At 40.1% G+C, this 25,095-nt stretch overlaps 1 protein-coding gene and 1 pseudogene across 1 annotated transcript; one reads left to right on the plus strand and one right to left on the minus strand.

The window, feature by feature from the left end:
* Nucleotides 1–5,378: 5,378 nt before the first annotated feature.
* Nucleotides 5,379–6,303, plus strand: LOC101530640 (mitotic spindle assembly checkpoint protein MAD2A-like; annotated as a pseudogene).
* Nucleotides 6,304–10,805: 4,502 nt separating this feature from the next.
* On the minus strand, nucleotides 10,806–23,783 carry APOH (apolipoprotein H). The gene is made up of 9 exons (XM_058675773.1): nucleotides 23,731–23,783; nucleotides 23,311–23,414; nucleotides 22,235–22,411; nucleotides 20,943–21,039; nucleotides 19,852–19,928; nucleotides 17,261–17,449; nucleotides 14,473–14,652; nucleotides 12,602–12,799; nucleotides 10,806–10,955 (listed from the first exon to the last, which is right to left on the minus strand). The coding sequence occupies exons 1-9, from the start codon at nucleotides 23,781–23,783 to the stop codon at nucleotides 10,882–10,884; spliced, it is 1,149 nt and encodes a 382-aa protein (XP_058531756.1). The 3' UTR covers nucleotides 10,806–10,881.
* Nucleotides 23,784–25,095: the final 1,312 nt, after the last annotated feature.

Consider the following 25,095-nt stretch of genomic DNA (forward strand, 5'->3'; position numbering starts at 1 on the left):
CTGCACTTTATCCTAGCCTACCTTCTTGGGTCAATTCACTCTAATGCCTATGGGCAGAGAAGCCAGTTCTTCCTTCTCCTTTAACCATACACAGCTTGTCCTAGCCAGTGTCCATACCAATGAGCAACCAACCAGCAGCCTACCTCCTGACCTCACCTACTCAGGAATCTTTCCTACCAATCTATTTCAGCATTAAGTGTTGGGGTTCAATGAAATCGAGTGAAACTCCAAGACAAGTGAAATGATTTTGATTTCCAGTCAGGGGGCAGTCTCTTGCCATGAGCAAGAATCGCCCAGAAACAAAATAAGTGTGGAATTTTTATAGCAAGTATCTATTGGAAAATCAAAAGCTACATGACAGTGAGCAAATACATGATTAGGGGCTTAAAGTGATACAGAACAGAAAGCAGGTAATAGAAATTTACAATGCATTGGCTTGGGGTCCTGATCCTATCACTTCAATGCAGGCAGTAATAAAACAGCGTGCCTGGAAGGTAGCTGTGCTTCCCATAAATCTCAAAACTGCAAGATTCTCCCTTCCTCCTGTCTGCCTCCTGGTGTTTCAGGAAGCAGGAGCTTTTTCTTGTAACAGGATGTGAGTGACTTCCAGGAGTACAGTCACCTTTACATTTAACCCTTTCAACTAAGCAAACATTCCAACATTAAAGTTTGAATATTTCCTCGAAGCCTCTGAGAAACATCACAGCATAACCAGCGGAAGAATTGTACCAAAGACAGTCCTGAAGTTACAGCGTCTGGTCCTGTCGCTCGCTGGGTTTGTGATGTGCATGAACTGAGTTACGTAACTACCCAGACTTCAGCTTCCTTCTCCTTTATAGGGTGACTGGGAAGACGGGATTAAGAGAGGTGAGATACTATATATCGACAACTCTGCCCAGTGTCTAACCAGACCGCAACACCGAGTCTTTCTCAATTATTTCAAGCACTTCGAGAAGCCACTAGGAGGCAGCAATAACACATGAAGAATGACTCACACACACACACACAACACAAACTTTAAAAATCACATAAACAAGCATACTGTGCACATTACACATGCACCTTGCATAGCAACCACATATGCACATATGCATAGCGACAACCTAGTGATCCAAACATTTAAAAAGAAAGCATTTAGAAAAGGAAATCTACTTATAGGCCTATTCATAGTCTACTTACAGGACAGAATGAACCAAATAATGACTAAATAGAGAGACTGCAGCTGGGCCATTTTCAGTTAGTCTTCCTAATCCAAATAGCCTCTTAACATTGTAAGCACAACAGAGTTTCTTTATACCAGTAAATCGCAAAAATCAGCATTGCAACCTAAGCTGTAAAATCTGAGAGGCAAAGAGACAGACGGAGCACATATCCCCTGGTTTATTCCCCAACTGTCCACAACAGCAAAGGACCAGGCCATAGCTGGGAACTAGGAACATAATGCACCTCTTCCACAAGGTTAACACTTGCTCTCTCCCAAGGTGTGTGTTAGCGTAAAGCGGGCATTGGGAACCAGAGGAGTGAATCAAACACAGGCACTTTGAGATGGAACACAGGTGTCTTCACCAGCCTCTTATCGTAGGCCAAAGGCTCCTCCAGATCTGGTTATTTAAAAACTCAAGTTTGCACTGCAACCTGGAATGCCTTCCAGTGAAAAATGATGATGCAGAAAGCCGTCCCTAGCAAGCTTGCCACATTCCAGGATCCCCCCGGTGGAACAGAGGATTGGAAAAGGCTTAAAAGGTAGGTTTAAAATAAGACGGCTGGGCTTGTGAGGTTTTGTTTTTTTTTTTTACATTCTGTATAGCTGATGCTACTGAACTCAAACCTAGTTATTGTGCACAGGAATAGCCCGGCTGCTGCCAGTCTAACAGAACCACAAAATGGCCTGTTCAAAACACAACCGAAGTTCAGTGACACCATCCTCCAAATATTCATACTTTAATTTCCTCTAGAGAAATGTATGCATTAATTCAAACGCTGTCATAGGTTCTGAGTCCCCAGTAGGAACAATAAGTGAGTTTGTGAATCAAGGGTTCAAAGCAGGAGTGTCCCTTTATTACTACTTCCCATGACCCACTTGGTCATCCCTTTGCTTTTTTCCCCACATCTGAAATCTGCAAGTTCAAAGTTTCCCTGGTTCCCCAAGGAGAAACACTCCCTCCAGCAGGCACAGCTAGTCATACCATACTGTAACCTACAGAGGTTGCCTGGCAACTTTGAGCTCCTGGTGCCAAGGGTCCCACAAGCAAGCAAAGGTCATTGACCATGATCATTAGGAATAAGAAAGGGTACCGTTCTCTCAATACCACCCCCCCCATAATTTTTATCCTAAAAGTACAGAAACGTCAGCCTTACAAGGAGACTGTGGTTTCTCCAGCACCTCAAGGGTGAGGGGCTTATTTCACTTCATAAGGAAACCCCTAGCGACCAACAGAAGTGCCACACGGAGAGTGAGAGAAATATCAAAGGGATGGCACTGAAGGGAGAAGGTGAGCATCAGTGGCAGTTCTAAAACCAGCAGCAGTTGCTTAGGCTGACTTTCATCTCATCCACCTTACTCATTCTGGTCTCATCCAGAGAAAAAGGAAGCCTATAGGAGCCTAGGAGAGAGTCTTAGAACATTTATGAACCAGTGGATACAACAAGGCAGAATGTGTTGTCAAGGATACTGTTCCGTGGTACCCACTTTCCCTTTAACGGCTATTGAGCCAGGAACCCGGTTCTCTTCCCATTCCCTGTAAGGCTCCCAATCACAAGCAGCCTCTAACTCAATCTGACACTGAATTCATATGTATTTTTACTGGTTCATATACATATACATATATATTCACTGATTCATCCCCGAAATTCCTAGAAAGATCAAAACTAGGATCTGGGAACTCACACCAGGTCTCCCTGAGAATGACAAGAACCTGACATCCGCACTGCCTCTCAGAGTCCACGTTAGCAGGATGATGAAGCCAGGAGTCAGATAGAAGAATTCAACCCAAGCACTCTGATATCGGAAGTGGGTGTCTTCGTTGCTGGGCCAAACACCTGCCTGTGTATTTTCTTTCTTCTGTAAGTTTTCTATAATTAAAACCATATGTTCAATGTATGAAAGCTCAAAGCCCAACTACAATTATAACTGTCAGGGCATTCCAGGTTCTGGGTTCGTCTCTCTTTCCTGAAATACATGAAATTATAATATCTGTGTGTGTCTTGTTTTTGGCATATGTGATTTATTTTGATGTTGCATGTGTCCTGTCAGAAATCTTATGCTACCCCAAATCATTTGTCAAAGCAAGCATTATGGGACATACCAATACAACTACAACAGGCTATTAAAACACTGAAAAGCTGAGGTAGGAACTGTGGCTCGGTGGGTTAAGCTTCTGATTACGATGTCCACGTTCCATATCACAGTGTCTGGGATTTAGTCCTGCCTCTGCTTCCCATCTAGCGTCCTGCTAATGCACACCTGGGAGTCAGCAGATGATGGCTCAAGTAGTTGGGTACCTGCCATCCATATGAGAGCCTGGAAGCAGGTCCTGGCTCCCACCTTTGGCTTGGCCTAACCCCAACTGTTGCAAGTATTTGAGAAGTAAGTCAGTGGATAGAAAATCTCTCTCACACACACTTTTAAATTAAAAAAATAAATTTAAAATATTGAAAAGATGGCCCAGTGCAATAGCATAGCGGCTAAGGTCCTCGCCTTGAATGTGCCAGGATCCCATATGGGTGCTGGTTCTAATCCCAGCAGCTCTACCTCCCATCCAGCTCCTTGCCTGTGGCCTTGGAAAGCAGTCGAGGATGGCCCAAAGCCCTGGGACCCTGCACCCATGTGGGAGACCCAGAAGAGGCTCCTGGATCCTAATTTCAGATCAGCTCAGCTCTGGCCATTGCAGCCACTTGGGGAGTGAACCATCAGATAGAAAATCTTCCTCTCTATCTCTCCTCCTCTCTGTATATCTGCCTTTCCAATGAAAATAGATGGATCTTTAAAAAAAAATACTGGAAAGCTTCTATACCTCTTGGAAAGCAGCCACTGCGCAATTGATGTCAGTACCACCTACCAGATCACCAACTCTCCTTCTAAGATCTTCCTCTACTTCCCCAGCCTAGCAAATAAGGCTAACCCCATCCAGCTACCATTTATACTGTCTAATCCCATGTCATGCTGGCTATATCCTTGAAATGGGTCAAATATAATGAATCCTTAAATATATAGACCTACCCCCCACCCCATCCAGTATGTTCCTCCATTGGGTATGAGCAGGGATAAACAACTTAGAAAATTTGGGCCCGGCACGGTAGCTGGGATTCCATATGGGCACCAGCTTGTGTCCCAGCTGCTCCACTTCCCATTCAGATTTCTGCTTGTGCCCTGGGAAAGCAGTCAAGGACGGCCCAAACCTTGGGACCCTGCACCTCCATGGGGGGTACTCAGAAAAAGCTCATGGCTCCTGGCTTCAGAATGGCTCAGCTTTGGCCATTACAGCCACTTGGCATGTGAACCAGCAGACAGGAGATCTTTCTTTCTGTCTCTCCTTCTCTCTGTAAATTTTTCCAATGAAAAAAATTTAAAATAAAAACCTAAAACAAGAACTTAGAAAATTTCTGATTTGTATGTCATAATTGATACAAATGGAGAGTAGCCATTAGAAGGAAGAGGAAAAGCCTAATTATGAAAACGTTTATTGGAAGGGCTTCAGAGGCTGAGCAAAGCCTGGCACTCAGATCTCTAACAGAAAGGCCCAAAAAGCTATCTACCAGATGTCAAGGGGAATCCTCATTTCCTGCTTTTCCTATTTCACGTTGCTACCAAGACTCAGAACTCCCATTCTATCCCAAGAGAGCCCAGGGAAAATGATAAATTCAGTTGTCTCTCGGGGAGTCATCTACTACTGCTGTTCTAATACCACTTGGAACACCCAAACCCACTAGAGTGGCCAGCTTGAGTCTCAGCTTCCCCACTTCCCATCGAACTTCCTGCTAATGTCAACTCTGGGAGGCAGCAGGTGGTGGCACAAATACTGCTGACCCTCCCACTCACGGATGACTCAGAGGCAGTTCCTGGACAAGTACTGACTGTTGCAGACATCTGGGGACTGAACACTTCTTTCAAGCAATTTTTCAAGAATACACTATGTTGTTATTAACTCTAGTTGACATGTAGTACAACAGATCTTTTGAACTTGGTTCTCCTCTAATGAAACTGTGGATCCTTTCACCAAAATCTATTTGATCTGCTCCATGCCCAGCACTAAAACAGTCATTCTAATTTTTACCTTTAGGAATTCAGCTTTTTCGGGATTCTAGTTATAATGAGATCACATGTTTGTCTTCCTCGGCTTGGTTTATTTCATTTAACATGATGTTCCCCAGCTTCATCCATGGTGTTACAAATGACAGGATCTCCTTCGCTGAAGGGCAAACAGTATTCTATCATGGTATACCACATTTTCCTTATCAGCTCAACTATCGATGGACAGTTAAAGCTTTCGCATTTCTTTAACTATTAGGGATCTTGACCATTTTATATACATAGTGGTCGTTGCATAAATTATTTTGGGAGATACATTTTGTGATATATATATATACACTAAACCTTTTGTGCAATTTTAACTAGATTATTTTCTTGCTAAATATTTATTTATTTAAAAGGTAGGGTGAGTCGCTGTTGTCGTGGTCGGCGGAGCCAGAGTGCGCACCTGCACCCGTGGGCCATGGCACGGCAGGCAGCCGGGAGCAGGGCATCACTCTGCATGGGAGTGCGGAGATCATTTGGCATCAACAGCATTGTGTATCAGCGTGGCATTTATCCATCTGAAACCCTCACTCGAGTGCAGAAACACGGATTCGCCTTGCTTGTAACTGCTAATCCCGAGCTCTTAAAATACCTGAATAATGTGGCGGGACAACTGAAAGAATGGCTGTACAGACATTCAGTTCAGAAACTAGTCATCTCAAATACTGAAGGTGGTGAGGTCCCGGAAAGATGGCGATTTGGTATCGAATGCAACAAGACTGCAAAAGAAGATAGTGCTCCCAGAGAAACGTCTAGAAAGTTACCCAGGATGAAATCCGCTCAGTGATCAGACAGATTACAGCTACGGCAACATTTCTGCCACTACTGGAAGTTTCATGTTTATTTGATCTACTGACTTACACAGACAAAGATTTGGTTGTTCCTGAAAAATGGCAAGAGTCTGGACCACAGTTTATTACCAATTCTGAAGAAGTCCATCTCGTTCATTTACTACCACTATCCACAAAGTAAACAGCGCAGTGGCCTACAAAATTCCTGTCAGTGACTGATGATGAGTTGAGGAAAATAATGTAATTCCCCAATGTGGTTTTTCCTGAAATGAAGTCAACTGTACTTGATAAGTTTGATTTCGTTGGTGAAGTTTTAGGTGAACAAAAACAACTTTATACTTTACTGAGCTGTGCATAACTGTCCTACTTGGGGGTGTCTCTCTTATCGTAGGGTTATCATTAATTGCACATCACGAAAAAGTAAACAGAAGATTTCATCAGCATTGTAATGTCTATGCTTTTTAAAGTAGTAACTGCAGATAGAAAAGTCTGTGCTATAATGCTAAATACCTAAATAAATCAGATATTTGGGTCAAGTAGCTTGACTCAGAATATAGATAGGAAAATACATGTTAACATAAAATATACAAAAAGAAGTCTGGATGTTCAGATTCTTTGTTTGGATCCTGAAAGTAACTAATAATTCCAAAGCAATGCAAATGTTGCTTTATTGGCTCATCTGATCATTTATGCCATTGTATAGTTCTGTATCGAAAAAGATATTTAATTATTTATTTAAGTAAGTTGAACCCATGAAGTAATGAGTATCTCTACTGTTCTTTTTTATGTTTTATAAAATCAAGTCTTAAATGACAAAGATGAAATAAAGTTAAATTTGTATGTTTTGAAAAACAAGTAAAATAAAAGAGTGGCAGAAGAAGAGAGAAATCTTCCATCCACTGATTCTCTAACAAAATAGCTACAACAGCGAGGCTAACTCAAGTTGAAGCCATGAACCTACAATTCAATCCTGGTCTCTTACATAGGTATCAAGAACCCAAGTACTTGGACTTTAGTTGGCCGTCTTCCCATGTGCATAAATGGAGAGAGCCATCAGAAGTAGAGGACTTAAACCAGTGTTCTGATATGGGATGTTGGCACTGCAGTTGACACCACAATTTCAGCCCCTGTTTTCTTACTATTACGTTGGTTGAGTTTCTTACATAGTTGGATATTAACCCTTTCTTAGAAGTGTGCTTTGCAAATCTTTCCTCCAACTGTGTGTGTTGTCTCTTGGTTGTTTCCTTGGCTGTGTTATAGCTATTAAATTCAATATAATCCTATTTGCCCTTTTGCTATTTTGGGGGTTATATACTTTTAGAGTCATATCCAAGATAATCAGAGCCCGAATCAATGTCATATCTGTGTTTTCTTGTACTTGATTTTATAGTTTCAGGGTTATGTTCCTACCTTTAATTCACTGTGAGTTGATTTTTATGTGTAGTGTGAATTAAAAGCCTGATTTCATTTTTCTACATCTGATCATTTAATCAAATACCATTTATTGAAGAGACTGTCTTTTCCCCCACTGTGTGTCCTTGGTAATTTTATCAAAAACCAATTGACCAATTAAAGTCTGGATTTGTTTCTGAGCTCTCTATTCTGTCCCATTGGTCCGTCTGTGTTGATGCCAGTAACATACAGCTGCAATTACCATACACTTACAATAAATTTTAAAGTTAGTGTGATGCCTTCACCTTGTGCTTTTTTTTAATCATGATTGTTTTAGCTACTTTGAGTCTTTTACAGTGCCACATAAATTTTAATATTTTTTCCTATTTCTGTGAAAAATGTGCTTGAATTTTTATAAGGGTTGCATTGAATCTGTAGATCACTTTTGATAGCATGAAAACTTTTTAAATTGCTGTCATGTTTTTCAATCCATGAACACAGGATCCCTTTCCTCTATTTGTCTTCAGTTTTTTCATCAATGTTTTACGAGGTTTAGTATGTAAGTCTCCCACACCCTTGGTTGAATTTGTTCTTAAATGATTTATACTTTTGTAGCTATCATGAATGAGAGCATTTTCTTGGTTTCTTTATGAGATAGCTCATATTTAGTGTGCCATAAGTCCCTGATTTTTATTGCTGATTGCATATCTTCCAATTTTATTGAATTCATTTCTTCTTTATAACATATTTTAAAGTTTAAAAACAATAAAAATTGTAAAAGCCTGTGCAATAGAGAAATAGTAGAAGAATATGTATATATATCCTCTCTTTTTTTCTGGAGTGATCTTGTAGACAGAAAGAAAAGATGCCCTACCATTTTACTGTTCTCTTTCCATTTCTGGAAAGAAGGTGGCATGGGAGGGAGGCCTATCCTAAAATTAATATGTGACAAGTTAAAGAAAACAGTAGTTCTAAAACTAGGCACTTCGCAGAAAAGAAACCCAGGGTGGATGATGTTTTTTTTACTTAGCAAAATCCCTAGATAGGGCTTTTTGATTTAGAAACAGAAAGTACTACAACCTTTGAAAGTCTACTTCCATCACACACATGTAGTCTAGAGGGAAATAGTTAAGGGAAAAAAAAGTTAAACTGCTTTTAAGGTTAACTAATAGGATTTGGAGCTATTGAAGGATAACCTGGAAAGGAAATGAGCCACAGTGGTTTCTGGGAAAGAAAGAAGGGCCAAGAAACATCTTGAAGAAGAGATGTGGCCCCTACCACATGAAATCTGATAAAGTGAGAAAATGTCTAAAGAAAACACAGACATTGGGGATAATGATGGACAAAACAAAGTAGAAATTGCAAAGGTGAGATACTTTTTCCAGAACCTTTGTAAAACACAGACATTGAAGAGTTGAAGCACCTGCTTGAAAAAAGATGTGAGATAATGATAGAGATTTTTAAAAGATATTGTTGCATATTTGAATGCTGACTTAAGTGGTCTAATACAAAAGGATATGATAATGGAAGATCACTAATTGAAAGGCAAAACCCTTAATTGGGAAAGGGAAGATGAGGCCCAGTGCATGAAGAGACAGTTTGTTCTTGGATGGGATCATAGGGTTCATCCATCCTAAGGAGACGGAGGTCATATTCCTCGACAGAGACAATCGTAAGATGACAGACTTGGTAGGGTGAGGATAAAAAGATACCTTTTCTGTATTCTCAGTGAAATAATTAGCAAGGGTGCCATGAGCTGTGAGTGGGAAGGAAGACAGCTTGAAGAGGGCTGAAGGGAGAAATTGTCCCTCTGGAGAGTAGGGAAGAGAACTAAGGAAATAGGGTGGGGTGACCAGCCAGAGCTGAGGACCCGTGTAAAGTTCACGTTGTTGAATTTAAAGTAGGCACTGAAAGCATGTTTGTGAGGGACCTATTTTTTCCCCCAGAAACATTCGGCTGCTCTGGTGCAGGCACAAGGGAGGCAGACAGAGCCTGGGATGAGTGTGGTCAGCAGGTACCACAGAAAAGAGAAGGACCAGAGTTTAGGAGAGATGCAGGGAACAAGGCTGATGATGGTCCCAAAATGTTAGTTGGTAAGGAAAAGGGGGTTTTGGCATTATGTAAAGCAAATATCATTTGAGTTCATTTCTGTGGTCTGGAAGTTCACGTGTAGGAGCTGAGACAACAATGCTTCTCAATCTTCAGCATATACAAGAGTTACCTGGGAACGTTGTTCCACAGGTTGATGCCTGAGTCGGCCGCAGGGATTCTGGAAAACAGAGCTTTTTTTTTCTTCTTTTTGTAATAAGGTCACAGGTAATTTTGATGTGAATCTGTGGGGCGGTCTATAAAACCACTGCACTGCCAATGATTCGGGTAGAAGTATCTGAGAAGCAGGTTAAGTGGAGGAGAGCAGAGTTACTCAGTTGATTACTTACGCTTCTACACTTGCCATGTCCCAGCCAATAATGATGCTCATGTTTAGATGTTAGAGGATTGGTTTTTCCCCATTTTTTCATTTTATCAGAAAGGCAGGCAGAGAGAGAAGGAAAGAAAGAGGGAGTCTTCTATCTGCTGATTCATTCTCCAAATACCCAAGCAAAGCCAGGAGCCCAGAACTCAATCTGGTTCTCGCACTTGAATAGCGCGGACCCAAATATCTGAACTACCAGCTGTTGCCTCCCAGAGTCACATTAGCAGGAAGCTGAATTTGAAGTGGAGCTGAGGCTTGAACTCAGGCATTCTGATATAGGATGTGGGTATCCCAAGCAGCATCTTAACCACTACACCAATGCCCACCTCAAAATATTTGCATTCCTCAACTAGATAATGTAACTGGAAATGGAGTATTGAAGGAGTTCAGGAAACACCATTCCAAACCACATCACCTACATATGCTACTTGCTTCTAGTTGAGGGAGCCATCAATCAGGGGAGGGGCTTTCTGTACTTCCCTCATCTACCTAAAGACAGAAGCTCTAAAAAGAATCACGGTCATGAATCTCCTCCCTGCATCAGCAGGGAAGGGAGCAGCACAGCTAGATCAACTTGAGTGCAGGTTATCGTGTGTCTCCTGAGAACCCACTCATCTTCCTCTAAATTTGCTTCCTCTTCCTGAAGTTGCCTGCATGTCCCCTGCCCTGTCCAGATCTCGCTCAGATACAGGGGCCTTGCTTTTTTTTTATGTGATGCCTGTTAGCATTTATTCCTTTTCTCCTGATCATCTGCCTACTGTCTGTTTATTACATAGACACAGTTATTAAAGTCTCGGAGGGAAGTGGGGACATCTCACTCCTCTACGTAACGATGCAGAGTAATGCTGCAATGGCTGAGGCAAGATACCCAGTAACTTTATTTTCTGCTTTCCATTAGGCTCTTTAGATGACCACAGATACTAGTATGCCATTTAATGTTGTAAAGCATCCTCGCATGGCTTCACTTCTGATGCATCGGTTTTCCAGAAAGCGTAAGACTTGTGTTCTGTTGGGGGGAGAAAGGAGAAACATCCTGAGAGAAACAGTCACATCTTGAATTTGTTAAACAGCAAAGCTAAATCAAATACATACCACCAATGTGTAGAATAAAATTAATGAAACAGGACTGTAACTCTGCAGTGTGAGGTTAAAGTAACAGACAAAAGCATCCAGGAAATGATAATACACTCATATCCAAGAGAGAAAACAAATGGCTTTATATAACTCCAACATTCAAAGAAATATTCAAAGAAATATTCAAAGAATATTCAAAGAAAAACCCTACGTCAGCTCTTTGGTTGTTTGCCAATAAGCTTCACCTGTATAAAGTGAGCAGGGGAGAAGTGTATCAATCAGCTCTGCTCTTTGTGGTCATTGCCCTCATCTAGCATTTTTTTCTACTGATTTGTACTAGATGTATTGTACGTTGCTTCTGTGTTGAACGTCTCACCAGAGCCCTGCTGTATTTTGAGTAATAACAATTTACTCTAAGAATTTCCAAATTTCTTTGGCTCAAATGATCATGTCATTGCTTGAGAATTTACTTCCATGTCATGCATAATATTTGCAATATTGCCATAATCAAACAAATGCTAGGAGGTGAATATTGCTACTCAGCTATCATTCCATTCTCTTCTTCCAGCTGGATCCTCAGGCCCCTCATCTCTTCTCCCTATCTGCTCTCCATTGTCTTCTCCCAGCTGCTGATACATTGTTGGCAATGTGCTAATCCTTCTGTCTCTGGCTGGTTCTCCCTTTGCAGCCACAAAGATATTTAAATCCTAAAGCCAAAACCTTAAAATGTTAGGAACTCAGGCCTAGTGCAATGGTTCAATTGGCTAATCTTTCTTCCTAAAGCATCAGGATGCCATAAGGGCACTTGTTCATGACCCAGGTGCTCTACTTCCAATCCAGCTCCCTGCTTATGGCCTGGGAAAACAGCAAAGCATGGCTCAACGTCTTGGGACCCTGCACACCCACATGGAGACAAAAAGTTCTGGCCATTACAGTCTCTTGGGAAGTGAGCCAGTGGGTGGAAGATCTTTCTGTTTCTCCCTCTCTCTGTAAATCTTCCTTTCCAATAAGTAAATAAATAAATAAATAAGTAAATAAATATCAGCAACTCTAAATGCTAAGCATTTTGCATTTCTTTTTCTCATGCAAGCATGATGCCATTTTCCATAAAATATTTTGCTCTACTGGAATCTTCCAAACTCTGGGACTTGCTGAGAGAAGGAAAAAATGTTGAGAGATCCATAGATTAATGACATTGACACATTTTCCTTTGTAGTTTGTGGAGAGTGCTTCATAGGGAACCCGGTGTAGTAAGTAACTTCATTACCCAATATTTGATTAAATATTATTAGACAAGCTTAATTGTGCAAGTATACAAGGTGGTATAACTGACCCCAATATTCATTGAGTAAAACCACAACCCTGAGTTTTAAGGAACAGATTGGGAATGAAAATGCTTGCAAGTAGAAACACGATAAGCTGCTCACTGCTTCACTGTTTATTTTCTCTCCATAACTCATCTTTTCAAAAATCTGTTGGCTAAATTGATATGGTGTCCTACAATCATTGTAAGACAAAACTTCTGTTTATGGATAGGGGAGCATGAAAGCTGTAGTTAAAATTTCCACCTAGACTTACCCTTGAAGCATTTGGGAATTTCAATGTTGCCATCATCGCATCGAGCATCCTCTGTGTAACTACATTTCCTTTCCTTATTTTTGCAATAGAAAGAAATTGTCTGACCATGTAACAATCCTTTCTGGAATTTGTCTTGAATCTTTACTCTTTCTCCTTGGAATATCACAGTGGCTTTTTTAACAGATAATTCACAAGATGCTGAAAGAGACAATATTTATAGGCAAGAAGCCTTAAGGGTTCAAGTAAGTCTGTCTTAAAGGAAATATAGCATTTGAACCAGCAGATGAGTACAATGTAACAAACGAGTCAGAACAACCTGATTCTAAGAATGTACGTATGTGAGTAATGCTAACCCAATTATGAGCAGCAGTGTTCTATCTAAAGGACCATTACTCATGGCTTCTAAAATGGCTTTTTTTTAAACTACTGTAGTAGTCTTATAAAGTCAGGGCAGAACCCCATCAGATTGTCAGTTTGAATGAAAAAGTAATCCTACTAGATACTATGATTTCGTATAAGCCTGTGCTGATCTACCCAGATTTCATTTGTTAAGCTGGTGCACCCATTGATTAGGCACATTGAGTGTTGACTACTAGTAGTTCAGAAATGGCTTTTTTCTTTAAAAATTTGCATTCAGCCATAGGGAGCTAACTTTCTCCATTAATATGCAAAGCACCCCCCCCCCAAACAGTCTCAGCATTGGGGAAAGGAATAGCCATAGATAAGCGCTTGCTGTCAAGCACATCCTTTTACCTCTTGAGGCAAATAACTCTGGGGGTGAATTCATGCTCCAGAGCTCCCTGTGGGGTCAAATTGAAGCCAGACTCTAGCTGAGTCCACCTTATTTGTTTTAACGCAGTGCCTGGATCAGTTGTATCAACATCTCCTGGGAACTCAGTAGAAACACAAATTCTTAGTTCCCATCCAAGCTGTACCAAATCAGAAGCCCTGGGGGTGGATCGCAGAAATTTGTGTTTAATCAAGCTCTTGGGGGTGACCCTGATCCACAGTGAAATCTGAGGATGGTTGTCCTGCCTTATCCTTTTGATCTTACTATCTTTATTCTGAGATATTTGATCAATCAAACTGCACTCGAAACTCTGTCTTGGGCTCTCTTTCTAGGGGACACCACCAAAGACACAATCATTCATCATTTTGCCTGCTGTGCATCAGTTTTTCTTTTCGCTTCAGCTGTCCAGCCCTCAGCTTCAACTGTCCAACTCAATGTTGGATTGTTGTTGTATATGTAAACATGACAACAACCAGATCAGCATCTCAGATATCAGAGAGAAGCCAGTTGATGATCATTCCTTTAACTGACACAACCTACGTAAAATCCAGCCATGCTCTAGCTGACTAAACACACAGACACCAAGATGGGAGAGGCCGTTGGGATATGGAAACATCTAACTTTTAGTTCCAACACTCAGGGATCCAATTGCATTCCATTTCTTCATCATCAATGTTCTGGTGATTACACATTCACTTTCTATAACAACCTCTGATCTTCCTTGAATCAGTTTGAATATGTTGATGATTTTTACATTAAGTCTTGACCAGCCAGAGCAAAAGAAAGATGTTCACAGGCCAAGATAAAAGCTATAGAAACCCTACATGCTATCTCAGCATACTGTTGATGCTTGCAAAGGATCTGCTTATTTCATAGCTTTATCCTGAGCAAGCGTCCTAAGCATGAGACTTCCTAAGCATGAGATCGCTATGACTAGGTGAATCCTAAACTCTTACTAACGCCAATGGCTGTGTAGCAAGTCAAATAACAAATGGAAAATGACTACAGCAAGAAAATGGTAAGTAAACATAATCTACTGGATAACTTCAGAGGCCTTTTAGAGCATCACCCATTTCCATACCTTTGCAATTTGGCTGTGCAGACCAGTTTCCCAGTTTGGTGCATTCTACTTCTTCTGGGCCATCCAGAGTAAATTTATCATGGCAACCATATGTCGCTTTATCTTTGTAATGAAGCACTGGTTTTGCAGGGTAATTCACAAAGCCGTTGTCTGGTCTTGTTGGGAATGGGCATTTTACTTCTAAAAAAAGTTTATTTAATAATATATATTAGTAATAATCACCAGGGTTATCCAATGTTGGTCCAGTTGTAGAATGGTTATATTTTGCCTCCAATAAACAATTAGATCATTGAATGTTAATGTGACTGGAATATAATTTGGGATTACCTTGTGCTTAATTTTTTCTGCTCTCCTACATATGGAACCCTGGCTTTTTTTTTTTAAGGAAACAAAAACACCTTGAAAATAAATAATAAAAACCTACAGAGTTTTCAGTGATGGGTTTAAATTTTTGCAATCAGCAAACCTTGAAACGAAAACATAAGGACTTCACCCTCCATTCACATTTAGTATATCATTATTTTATTTTGAAACATTAAGCCTGGTTGTAAATATCATCTATAGACTGTGTAAGCATTCAGTGTGAAATGTGCCTGAGAAAATTGTGTTACTAACTGGACTTCTGACGCTCCTTAATGAGAGAGCCACAAGATCATATCCTTGTCCACCACGGCACATGAAAGCAAGGGCAGAGCCAGGAGGACAGTGCTCTTGGAAGGTCATTCTATTAGGCTGCTAAGAGGACCAACTCCAGAGCTAGACCCCTTAACTCAATTTTAGCTCTGTCATACACTGAATTTTTAAAAGGACCCATAGGTTTGTGAAAACATTGCAAAGATGTGGGTGGAGTCACAGCTCTTCTCCCTGTAAAAAGTCTAATGAATAAATGTGGAAGAAAAATGTAGAATTAGACATTGCCATTTGAATACCTTAATTTCGTAGTTGATAGAGTCAAGAATCCTCAACAGATTTTAAAATGACTACTAAAGACTGATTACCTACTGAGTCTCAAAGAATCACTTAAATATTTCTTGTTAATTCTCAAAATGAAAGTGTCTTTACCAAAAGAGAGTCTAGTATATCTCATCGTTGGTATGACCGATGATATATCGACAAAGCACACATGGGTCTCATGGCTTTTTGAAATGTATTTTTAACAGAAGTATTTTACTTGAACCAAATCATGAGTATGAAACCAACCAAGCAGAACATGGGGCATTCTATAACACAATTAGCCTGTATTCTCTCAATGAAAGGCGATAAGGGGTAAAGGATCGTTCGTTCCTAATTAAAGCAAGCCAAAACAACACAACAATTGAATAGAAAGCATGGTGCTTGATTGGATTCTGTATGGAACAACAACAAACACAAATCGCACTTCTCCATCAAATCGATAAAAATGAAACTGAAACAAATTTTGCATGATACCATTGTGCGTTTTTATATTATACTTGTAGCTATGAGGGGCCTGGAAGAGCGCTGCTGAGACTCTGATAGCCAGGCCATGAGTCTTGGGAGTCCTCGGAAAACAATTCTAGCCAATACGTTATTAGAATTGTCTGTTCTTGAAGGTTGGTTTAGAGAGCTGAGTAGAATGCATATAAGGAAAGCTTACAATCGATTTTTGCTTTGGACTCCAGATCCTTGGTGCCTTGTTTTTTCTGCATAACAGTGTTGCTGCATCCCAAGTCCCCAGATCCAAAGAGATCCACAATACTTACGTAAATGATTGTTAGTAACTTAAAACAAGTTAAATGGCTTGGGTACAGTGAGAATGTAGAATGCCCTTGTTCTTAGTACATTCGTGTTGAAATATTTCTGGATAATATTTTGTTATTATATGTGCATATATATATGCATATATATAACTTATTTTCAGTAGAGACAGGAAAAACAGGCTTAGAATAGTAAGAAGCAGAAGAGAGGGATAACGTCTTCCATGTTAACAGTCGATACAAATAGGTAAAAAGTTGAAAAAAAGAAAAGAAACTACTGCTTCAGATTTGGGAGAATCTACAGAGATGACACTTCACGTAGCAGGATACTAGCACTTGACCTGTAGTTAAGGATCCAAAAAGGTACTAGCTATGATGGATGGCTCCCCCATTATAGAATTCATTTATGTTTTGAAGCCTTCCATAGATTTATGAAATATACACCCCTGGAAAGCTGACTGGCCTTGGAACAACTTCTGTGCACATAATAAACTCTGTAATTTGTCTATTTGCTATTCTACCAACAAAATTTGCAAATGGTAATGGCAAGTCAGGTTTAAAAAAAGAAGCATTTTTATAATTTTTAAATCAAATATTTCTGTGATTCTTGGATTTAGGTAATTATAGTAAGGCCTTGTAACAATGAAATTCCAACCCAGTTTTGCGTCTTTTTCTCCTGGGACTCCCCAGGGTAATGCAGGCTTCTGTTCTTCGACTGCACAGTCAGCTGTCCCTCAGGACAATAGCTTTCCATACCTTCCCAACCTTGAGTCTGTTGTACTCCTGTGAGACTTCTTCCCCACTCCTCCTCCAAGCCAAGTCCCAGGGAAACTTCCTCTAGGATCTTTCCCAAGTGGCTCAAGGTAGTTCATCTTAACGCATGTCAGAAGCCAGATTTCAGTCATTGGGTATCCGCTGTTCCTAGCATATAATAGATGCTGCCTAGCATATAATAGATGCTCAATAAGCATTTGCCAAATTAGGACCTGAAAAGATTTCATGATGATGGAATTTTAAACATTTTTCAAAAATGCGATTCTACACTGCCATAATTAGCTTGTCTTGATACTTACCTCTGCATGTTGGTAATTCAGTCCAGTTTCTATGCGTTGTGCAGGTAACTGTATCATTTCCAAACATTGCGTAGTATGGCAAACATTCGAACACTGCTGTGTCCCCAAAGAAGGAGTTATTCCCAGCTGATGGCTTGTAGAGTTTGAGGACTGCAAGCTTCGGTACGGGTGGTGGAGGGCAGGTCACGGCTGGAAAAAGAAAGGACTATGGATTTATGGAAAAAGATGAGGCTTTTAAACATTGATATTTCTTCCAGAAAAAAAAGATACAAAGATGGATTTGAGAAAATGCAAAATTCAATAAAACAGAGAGGAAAAAAACAGTCAATTGTAGATGCCAAATGAAAAACTATGATGATAATGCCCATTTCAGATGCCTGAATGAATCAGAAAACTAAGACATGCAGTAAACGCAAGCATGGCTTCACTGATCTGCCTTTCACAACAACACAATGGTAGGTTTCCACAAAATCCAGAAACCAAAACCTGCCTAAGAGGCTCCTGGAGTGCAAACATTTGCTCAGGGGCCATCCTGCTATCATGGCTGGGGGCAGCAGTTTGTGCACAGTTGTTGGTGGCATCTGAATTCCAATGCCAATTCTGTCTGTTTCCAGTGAACAACTCCTTCCTCTCTACTCTAGCTGGGATTCAAACCAATAGCTCCAAGGACCTAGGAGCACTCTAGTGATTCCTCACCTTTACCTAATACAAAGTTTCAACAAGTCCAGAAAAGGAGAAGACCTTAGCCACTAAAAAGAGACTTCTTGGGTCAGTAGCACAGGCATTGCCTAAGAGTTTTAACATTCTAGCAAGTTGCACAGTTCTGAGTCCTATATGTATGAAAGCATATGGGACCCCACCGAGGCCCAGTTGGTTAAGCCCCTTGTAATACCAACATCCTATATCAGAATGCTGACTGCAGTCCCAGCTGTTCCACTCTCAAGCTTACTGCTAATACACTTGGGAAGGCAGGAAACGATGGCCCAAATTCTTGGGTTTCTGTCACTTACATGAGAGATCAGGTTGGAGTCCAGGCTCCTGGCTTTGGCCTGGCCCAGACCTGGCAATTGAGGCCATTTGGGGATAAATAAGCAGACAGAAGATCTCTCTCTCTCCTCTCTCTCTCTCTCTCTGTCTTTCTCTCTCTGTCTCTCTCTCTCTCTCACACACACACACATACACATACACACACTTTGCATTTCAAAGAAATAAACCTTTTTTTTAAAAAAAAGGAAAGAGTGATAACCACTCATTCTCATCAGGCTGAAGCTAAAGTGGCCTTTCTGCTGTGATTAAAAAGAGAAAGGTGTTATTTCCAAAATGGATGTAAAGCTGCTTTTTAAAAAGGAAAGTTATTTTCAGGAACCATGATGATCCCTACTGCTAAGTGAAAGGAGTCTACTTAGTTTACTCTTTAAAACATTTTCTGCCGCTTTATTTTTCTCAAATTACAATTTATTTGGAATTATTTTCTTTTTCCACTTGCTTCCATCAGGACAGATCATTAAATAATCATGATTCTCGTTGCAAGGCCTGGGTCTCCTGACTAAAGTGTGTACATGGAGGGGGCTGGGCTTTGTCTCAGTGTTTACAATACTGCGTGAGACGCCTGCATTCAAAATCAAGAGTGCCTGGACCTGAGCTCTGCCTCCATGCTTAGTTATAGTTTCCTGCTAATGTGCGCCCTTGGAAACAGAAAATAATGGCTTAAGAAGCTGGGTCACTGTTACCCATATTGGAGATATGGATTGAGTTTCCAGTACTGGCTTTGGCCTAGCCCAAAGACTAGCCCAACTAACCCAACTAGTCCAAGACTCGTTTTGCAGTTATGTGGAGAGTGAACGCTCTCACTTAGTCTCTTTCAAATAAATAGAATAAATGGAAAAAATTAAAGCAAAAATAGGGGACTTACATAAGGCAGAGTCTAGAGCATCTAATAACATCTCTCCTTATTCAAGTAAAGTCCAGAGCTGACCCTGAATGTGTCAGCATCCTTTAGAGGAATCTCAATTGCCTTGTAGGACGCAAGTCTTACGATGGTCTCTCAACCCATGGTGAAGATTTTTTTCTTTGTCTCCCTAATCACTGGACTAACTCCCTCAGAGCAGAGCTGTCTGCTTTGTCCTAAAAGTCTCAGTGTTGGGACAATTAGATCCTCAGTGCAGAGTTACTGACCACATGAATGACTGACTGAATGAATGAATGAGGTTTCAGAACAGAAGGAAATGCAATCGAGTGTCTATAGATACTCTCCTGGTCAGATAGCAGAAGCTCCTGGTAGATCACACATATGCAAGCCACTACTGAAATACTGCTAGAGCTTTAGAGTGAATCAGCCCAGCCCTTACTGACTTCATTGGGTCCAGGACACAAAATGTGTTCAGGAGCGAAGGTCTCACTTCTTTCTTTCCAAAGTGGCTGCTTCATCCTTTAAAGCAGGATGATGATCATTTCCCATCAGGGAAACCAACCAGCTCATTGAGGCCGAGCTGAGTGGCTTGCAGGAAAGGTGGGACTTTCAGTTCTAAACCCAGGAATCTCAGGGGAAATCAACTGGTCACTCTACCCATTACTGGGACCCAGAGACTCACGAGCACAGACAGGAAGTGACGGACTCCATTTTCCTTCTTCAGTGCATTGAGAAGAACTGGTACCATTCAAATAAAACCTACAAAGGAAAATTTTAGTCTGCTGAACAGTAAAATAATATATCTTTGGCATCTCAAAGATATTGCATATTCATAGTCCTAACTTCTTCCTCGTTTTGTCATGCTGTTTCCTCAAGAATTGTTAACACTTGTCTAGGAATCCTTGGGTCTCCCAGCCTGCATGGCAGGTGTGTCGCAAGACCATTCCAGAGCCTGAGTCTGACCACCAAGTCTTACTTCCAACCGCTGGACCAAGTTAGCGACTTCTTATATAAAGCTAATAATAATAACAATATATCATAATTACGGATAGGTCATATAACTGACTATTTTCTGCTATTCATTGTTTCAAAACAAACAATGAAAATGCAACATGCTGTCCTTGAAGCCAATGTTGTTTAAGTTCATTTGTCATCAAGCCCACCAGGAAATCGGTGTTTCAGAAGCAACAACTATTTCTTATTTGTAAATAGTGGTTCTTAATCCTAAGCAAGCATTCACAGTAAAAGTTTGTCTTAATGTGCAACCAGTATGCCATCAACAGTGTCGGTGCCTTCTTGTCCATAAGCAAATGAGCTGCATACACAACCATAAATGCTTTCTTCCTAGGGAAATTGCTTTGCGTTATAGGAAGATGAAGAGAAGGATGCTTGACACCACAATGCTCCCAACCTTCCCCATCAAACTCTTTCCCACATACCACCAGGCCGTTCAATCCAATTAGCTTCATGTATAAAGCCCAAGACTCATTCCTAAAGTGTTTTAATCTAACCCTAAGATTTAGCCCAACCTCAGCAGATACATAATTAGAAAAAAATTGAAGTGATGACTTCAAATTTCATTCATAATGTTAAGTTCTCCACTGCTTATCCCACCCTTAGCACCACTATAGTTTTTACCAAAACTAAGACCATGATTGGTGTGTATTTGGCAAGCACATACTAAAGGCTAGAGATAAAATATAAATTACTCTTGATATTTTGCTTAAGGGCATGCAAATGTGCTGAGCTAGCTAGTCATATAAAAGTCCTTACCCAGGGTTACAGGAAAAGCTGATGGTGTTGGGATATTCAAAAGTTGTATAACGTACAACTCCATTTGCTAATATTCCAGCAAAAGGACATACTCTGGCTGTAATTTAAAGATAAAAGGGTAAGCTTCTATTCATATAATTTCCACTAAAACATAACCATGCTATTTTCATCTTTTGATCCACTAGGAATCATTGTAAGTCAACTATTCAAAGACAAATGATAGAAACATCATGGTGTTCATTATTTTGTTACTGATAATACCAAAATTTGGACAGCCTAAATTTTTAAAGAAGTGTTTCAAATAATGTGAATGTTTCAATGAAAGTGAAAATCAATAGTTGAACTGTTAGGTAGCCAATAAAATATGAAAGGTTAAAAAGCACAGACATAATCAAATTTTATGACATGCTAATGAAAAGAGAAAAACACGAAGTCATACAAACTCTTAGCAAGATACCAAAAACATACATGGTGTAATAATTTAAAAAGTGAAACTGTTAATAATAATTCTTCCTAATAATTGGGATGCTCATTAAAATTGTATAATGTCACACTAAGATCACTTAAAAGAGTATGTAGAATTATGAAAAAATCATGCCTATAAAATTATGAAAAAGACACGCCTCTATAATTAAAACAAGCAGAGCTCAGATAGGTCATACAGCTAATCTTGCAGTTTAACTTCTAGATATAATTGCAAGAAATTCAACTTGGTTGGGCTATAAAATACAATGCTAGCATGATTCCATAGAATCATGTTCTAAAAGCAAGAAGGCAATAATGAGACATGTAAGTAATTATGCTATTAATTTAATGTGTTTATATTTTATTATAAATGCAATTTATGACATACTCAATTCAGACGATTTTTACATTCATTTCAGTAATGATTAGCCCTGTGTTTATTTTAAAGCAAATCCAAAAGGTAATGAATACAGTAAAGGTTGCTTTGGCAAGTGTTCTTGCGCAGCAGTTTGTATTTCAGAGCATCTCCATCCCCCTTAACTTCTGTAGTGTCTCCCTCTCTTTGAGCAGACCAGGCATCTTTTCCAAACCTCCTGGAATTTCAGACTACACCCTTTTACTCTTCTCTAAGCACCAACTATAGCATTTCATCTCTTTTTCCATGGAAAACCTTCCAGAATCTCTTGTTTTCCCACAGCCCTTTATTTCTGCAGTCTCTATTACCCTCTCCACCCTGAGTATGATGTCATAGTTAATCCTTTCCCTCGAAACCTCCTAATACACAAGAAAATTCAGAATCCATGCAAAGTGAGACAACGCGGACTTACGCACGCATCTCATGGCTGTCGGAGTCCATATCCCTACATTAAGACAGGTAATGGGGGTTATTAATCCCCGGGACACATAGCCTGGCTTGCAGATGTATCTTATCTGCTCCCCAGGCTCATAGGACGTTTTCAAGGGAGAGACTGTGGAAAAGGGTACATCATCTGGTTTGGGACAGGCTGAAATACAAAGTACAAAGCACATGGTTAAGAAACTTATATTCACTTTATCAAGTTCAGCTAGCACATGAATACTAATGAAAATACAGGTGTTCTTCAAAGCCCTTGTGGAAATACAGAATTCCAAATGATTATTTTGATACAAAAATAACTTTGGTGCAAAAAATTTGATATGTGAAAAATATATATTAAGAAAAATGCATGCATTTTAATTTTTGCACCAAAATAAGCTCATACATTTAGTTTCATATTTATGAACTTTTTAAAAGTACTCTTGTACACATACCAAGTTCCATAACTAATAATTCCTTTACAGTATCTCATCTAGGGCCCGGCGCGATGGCTCAGTGTTTAAATTTGGGATCCCATACTGATGCTGGGAATAGCATCCCATACGGATACTATTCCACTTCCCATCCAGTTCCCTGCTTGGCACCTGGGAAAGCAATACACGTTGGCCCAAAGCCTTGCCACCCTGCACCCTTCTGGGAGACCCAGAAGAAGCTCCTGGCTTCAGATTTGTTCAGCTCTGGCCATTGAAGCCACTTGGGAGGTAAACTAGTGGATGGGAGATCTTTCTATCTCTCCTTCTCTCTGTGAATCTGGTCTTTCCAATAAAAATAAATATCTTTTTTTTAAAAAAAATACACTATCTCATCTAGTTTCCTCTATATCCCTTTGAAATGACTGCAATATTTTCCCCAATTTACAAGCCAATACACAGAGGCTTAAATTGCCTAAATAGCTTGTACATTAGCTTCGAACATGTTTATGTTAAGAAATAATCAATCGTGTCTTCCAAGTATCCGCTCTGAATTTTAAGTCATCCTTTTTGGTCCCTGACAAACACCAGCAGTTAAACTTTATTAATTGCTTTTATGGAAGCTGAGAGTACTTACACTTTCCTTCAATGGCAACATGGCAAAGAAAACTTGACAGCAAAATGAGCAGTGGAGAAATCATTGTGGTTGATTCACACTGATGCTCCTGATGTGGCTTTACTCTATTAAACAGAGAGACACACATATAGAAAAGTCCTTAAATATTAACCCACTGGGGGCGTGACCTCATCTCCACAAATACAAGATAAGGTATCATGATTCGGAAAGTCCTCTGAAACCTGTGTTCCTTAATTATTTACTCTCCTGTGGGTCTGTTGTGAAATCTTTGGTAGTCGACTTCTGTCTTCATGACATTTTTGTCAACAAAAAAAAGATTTTATTTTTGTCTCTGACGGAGTCCCGATGGCTTGGACCTTCTTTGGTTTTTTGAATGTTGTGCATAGAGCTACAATATGTTGGCATGCCTGTTTCACCTACATCCTTGCAACATAAATTTTGGGCAATGACTTCTCCATGTTCTCAGTCACCATCTCCGTAAGATGATATGTCAGTATCCAGATGTATGATTCTAAAGAGCATCTTTGAGGAGGCACCTACTACTGTTGTGCACAATAATTGAGCTCAACATCTTATCTCATAAAATGATGATTTCTGATTCTTCTGATATCTGCAGTTAGTAACGCCATCCTTGGATCTTTGGTCCCTTCAGCTATGGCCTGGCCTTGCACTTGCTTGGAATCCTTGATCTTCTCTCATGTCAACTCAGAAAAAAAAAATTAACACCTCATTCATTTTCAATAATCTTAGATCTATCAAAATAATTTCTTGACTTTTTTATTTTAATTAATTTATTTTATTGTAAGATATAATTCAATAGGCTCTGGGATTTCCATTCTTTCCCCCACCCCCATGTTATTACAATGTATAGTCCTTCATAAACAGTCATAAGTACATCACTCTGCTATTTTTTTAAAGATTTATTTATTTTTACTGCAAAGTCAGATATACAGAGAACCGGAGAGACAGAGAGGAAGATCTTCCATCTGATGATTCATCCCCAAGTGACCACAATGGTCGGTGCTGCACCGATACAAAGCCAGGAGCCAGGAACTTCTGCAAGGTCTCACACACAGGTACAGGGTCCCAAGGCTTTGGGCCATCCTTGACTGCTTTCCCAGGCCACAAGCAGGGAGCTGGATGGGAAGCAGGGCTTCTGGGATTAGAACTGGCACCCATATGGCATCCCAGCATATGCAAGGCAAGGACGTTAGCCAGTAGGCCACCGCGCCAGACTCCATCATTCTGCTATTTAAGTGTATCCTGTATGGCCAATGGCAGAGTCCAGCATCCTATTGTCAAGATATATTGAACAGTCTCATCGGGAGTCCATCTTTGATGTGGAAGTAGAGATGCACACTGCATTGCATCTTCACATCTGGAAATGTTAGTCTCCATTACACAGTTACTATACAATCCCTTTAAATGAAAAACCATAAAACAAAATCAGTAACAGAAAGAAAAAAGAAAATTTTAATCTGTTTTAAGAACTGAAAGATGGATACTAGATCTAGGGTATAAAACAGTTAGAACTCAAAGCAGAAAACAAATGGAGGAAAAAAGAGAACATGAGTCCACCCATGAAGCTGCCCAGAAGGACGGCCCGTCATGCCATTGTTCTCTGACATGTAGCTTGCGCTAAGATATAGAAATGCACAGATAGGCAAGAGTCAGAGCATATACTAAAACAGAGCTCTGATCCACGATCAATGTAGCAAACAGGACACCAAGTCACAGCCTCTACAGCAATTGGTCAAACGTAGGACCATCCCAGAAAAAAAATCA

This window comes from Ochotona princeps, chromosome 17 (genome assembly GCF_030435755.1).
Source record: "Ochotona princeps isolate mOchPri1 chromosome 17, mOchPri1.hap1, whole genome shotgun sequence".
NCBI classification, from domain to species: domain Eukaryota; kingdom Metazoa; phylum Chordata; class Mammalia; order Lagomorpha; family Ochotonidae; genus Ochotona; species Ochotona princeps.

Bases quoted from the DNA above. Each gene is read 5' to 3' on its own strand.
- APOH (XM_058675773.1), bottom strand. From the start codon at position 23,783: ATGGTGACTGAGAACATGGAGAAGTCATTGCCCAAAATTTATGTTGCA. The intron at 17,450-19,851 runs GTGAGTCTCTGG...TTCTTTTTCCAG, and splicing joins GTCACTTCCTGTCTGTGCTC to CCGTGACCTGCCCTCCACCA. The intron at 12,800-14,472 runs GTATGGAAATGG...TGTCTCTTTCAG, and splicing joins TGCACAGCCAAATTGCAAAG to CATCTTGTGAATTATCTGTT.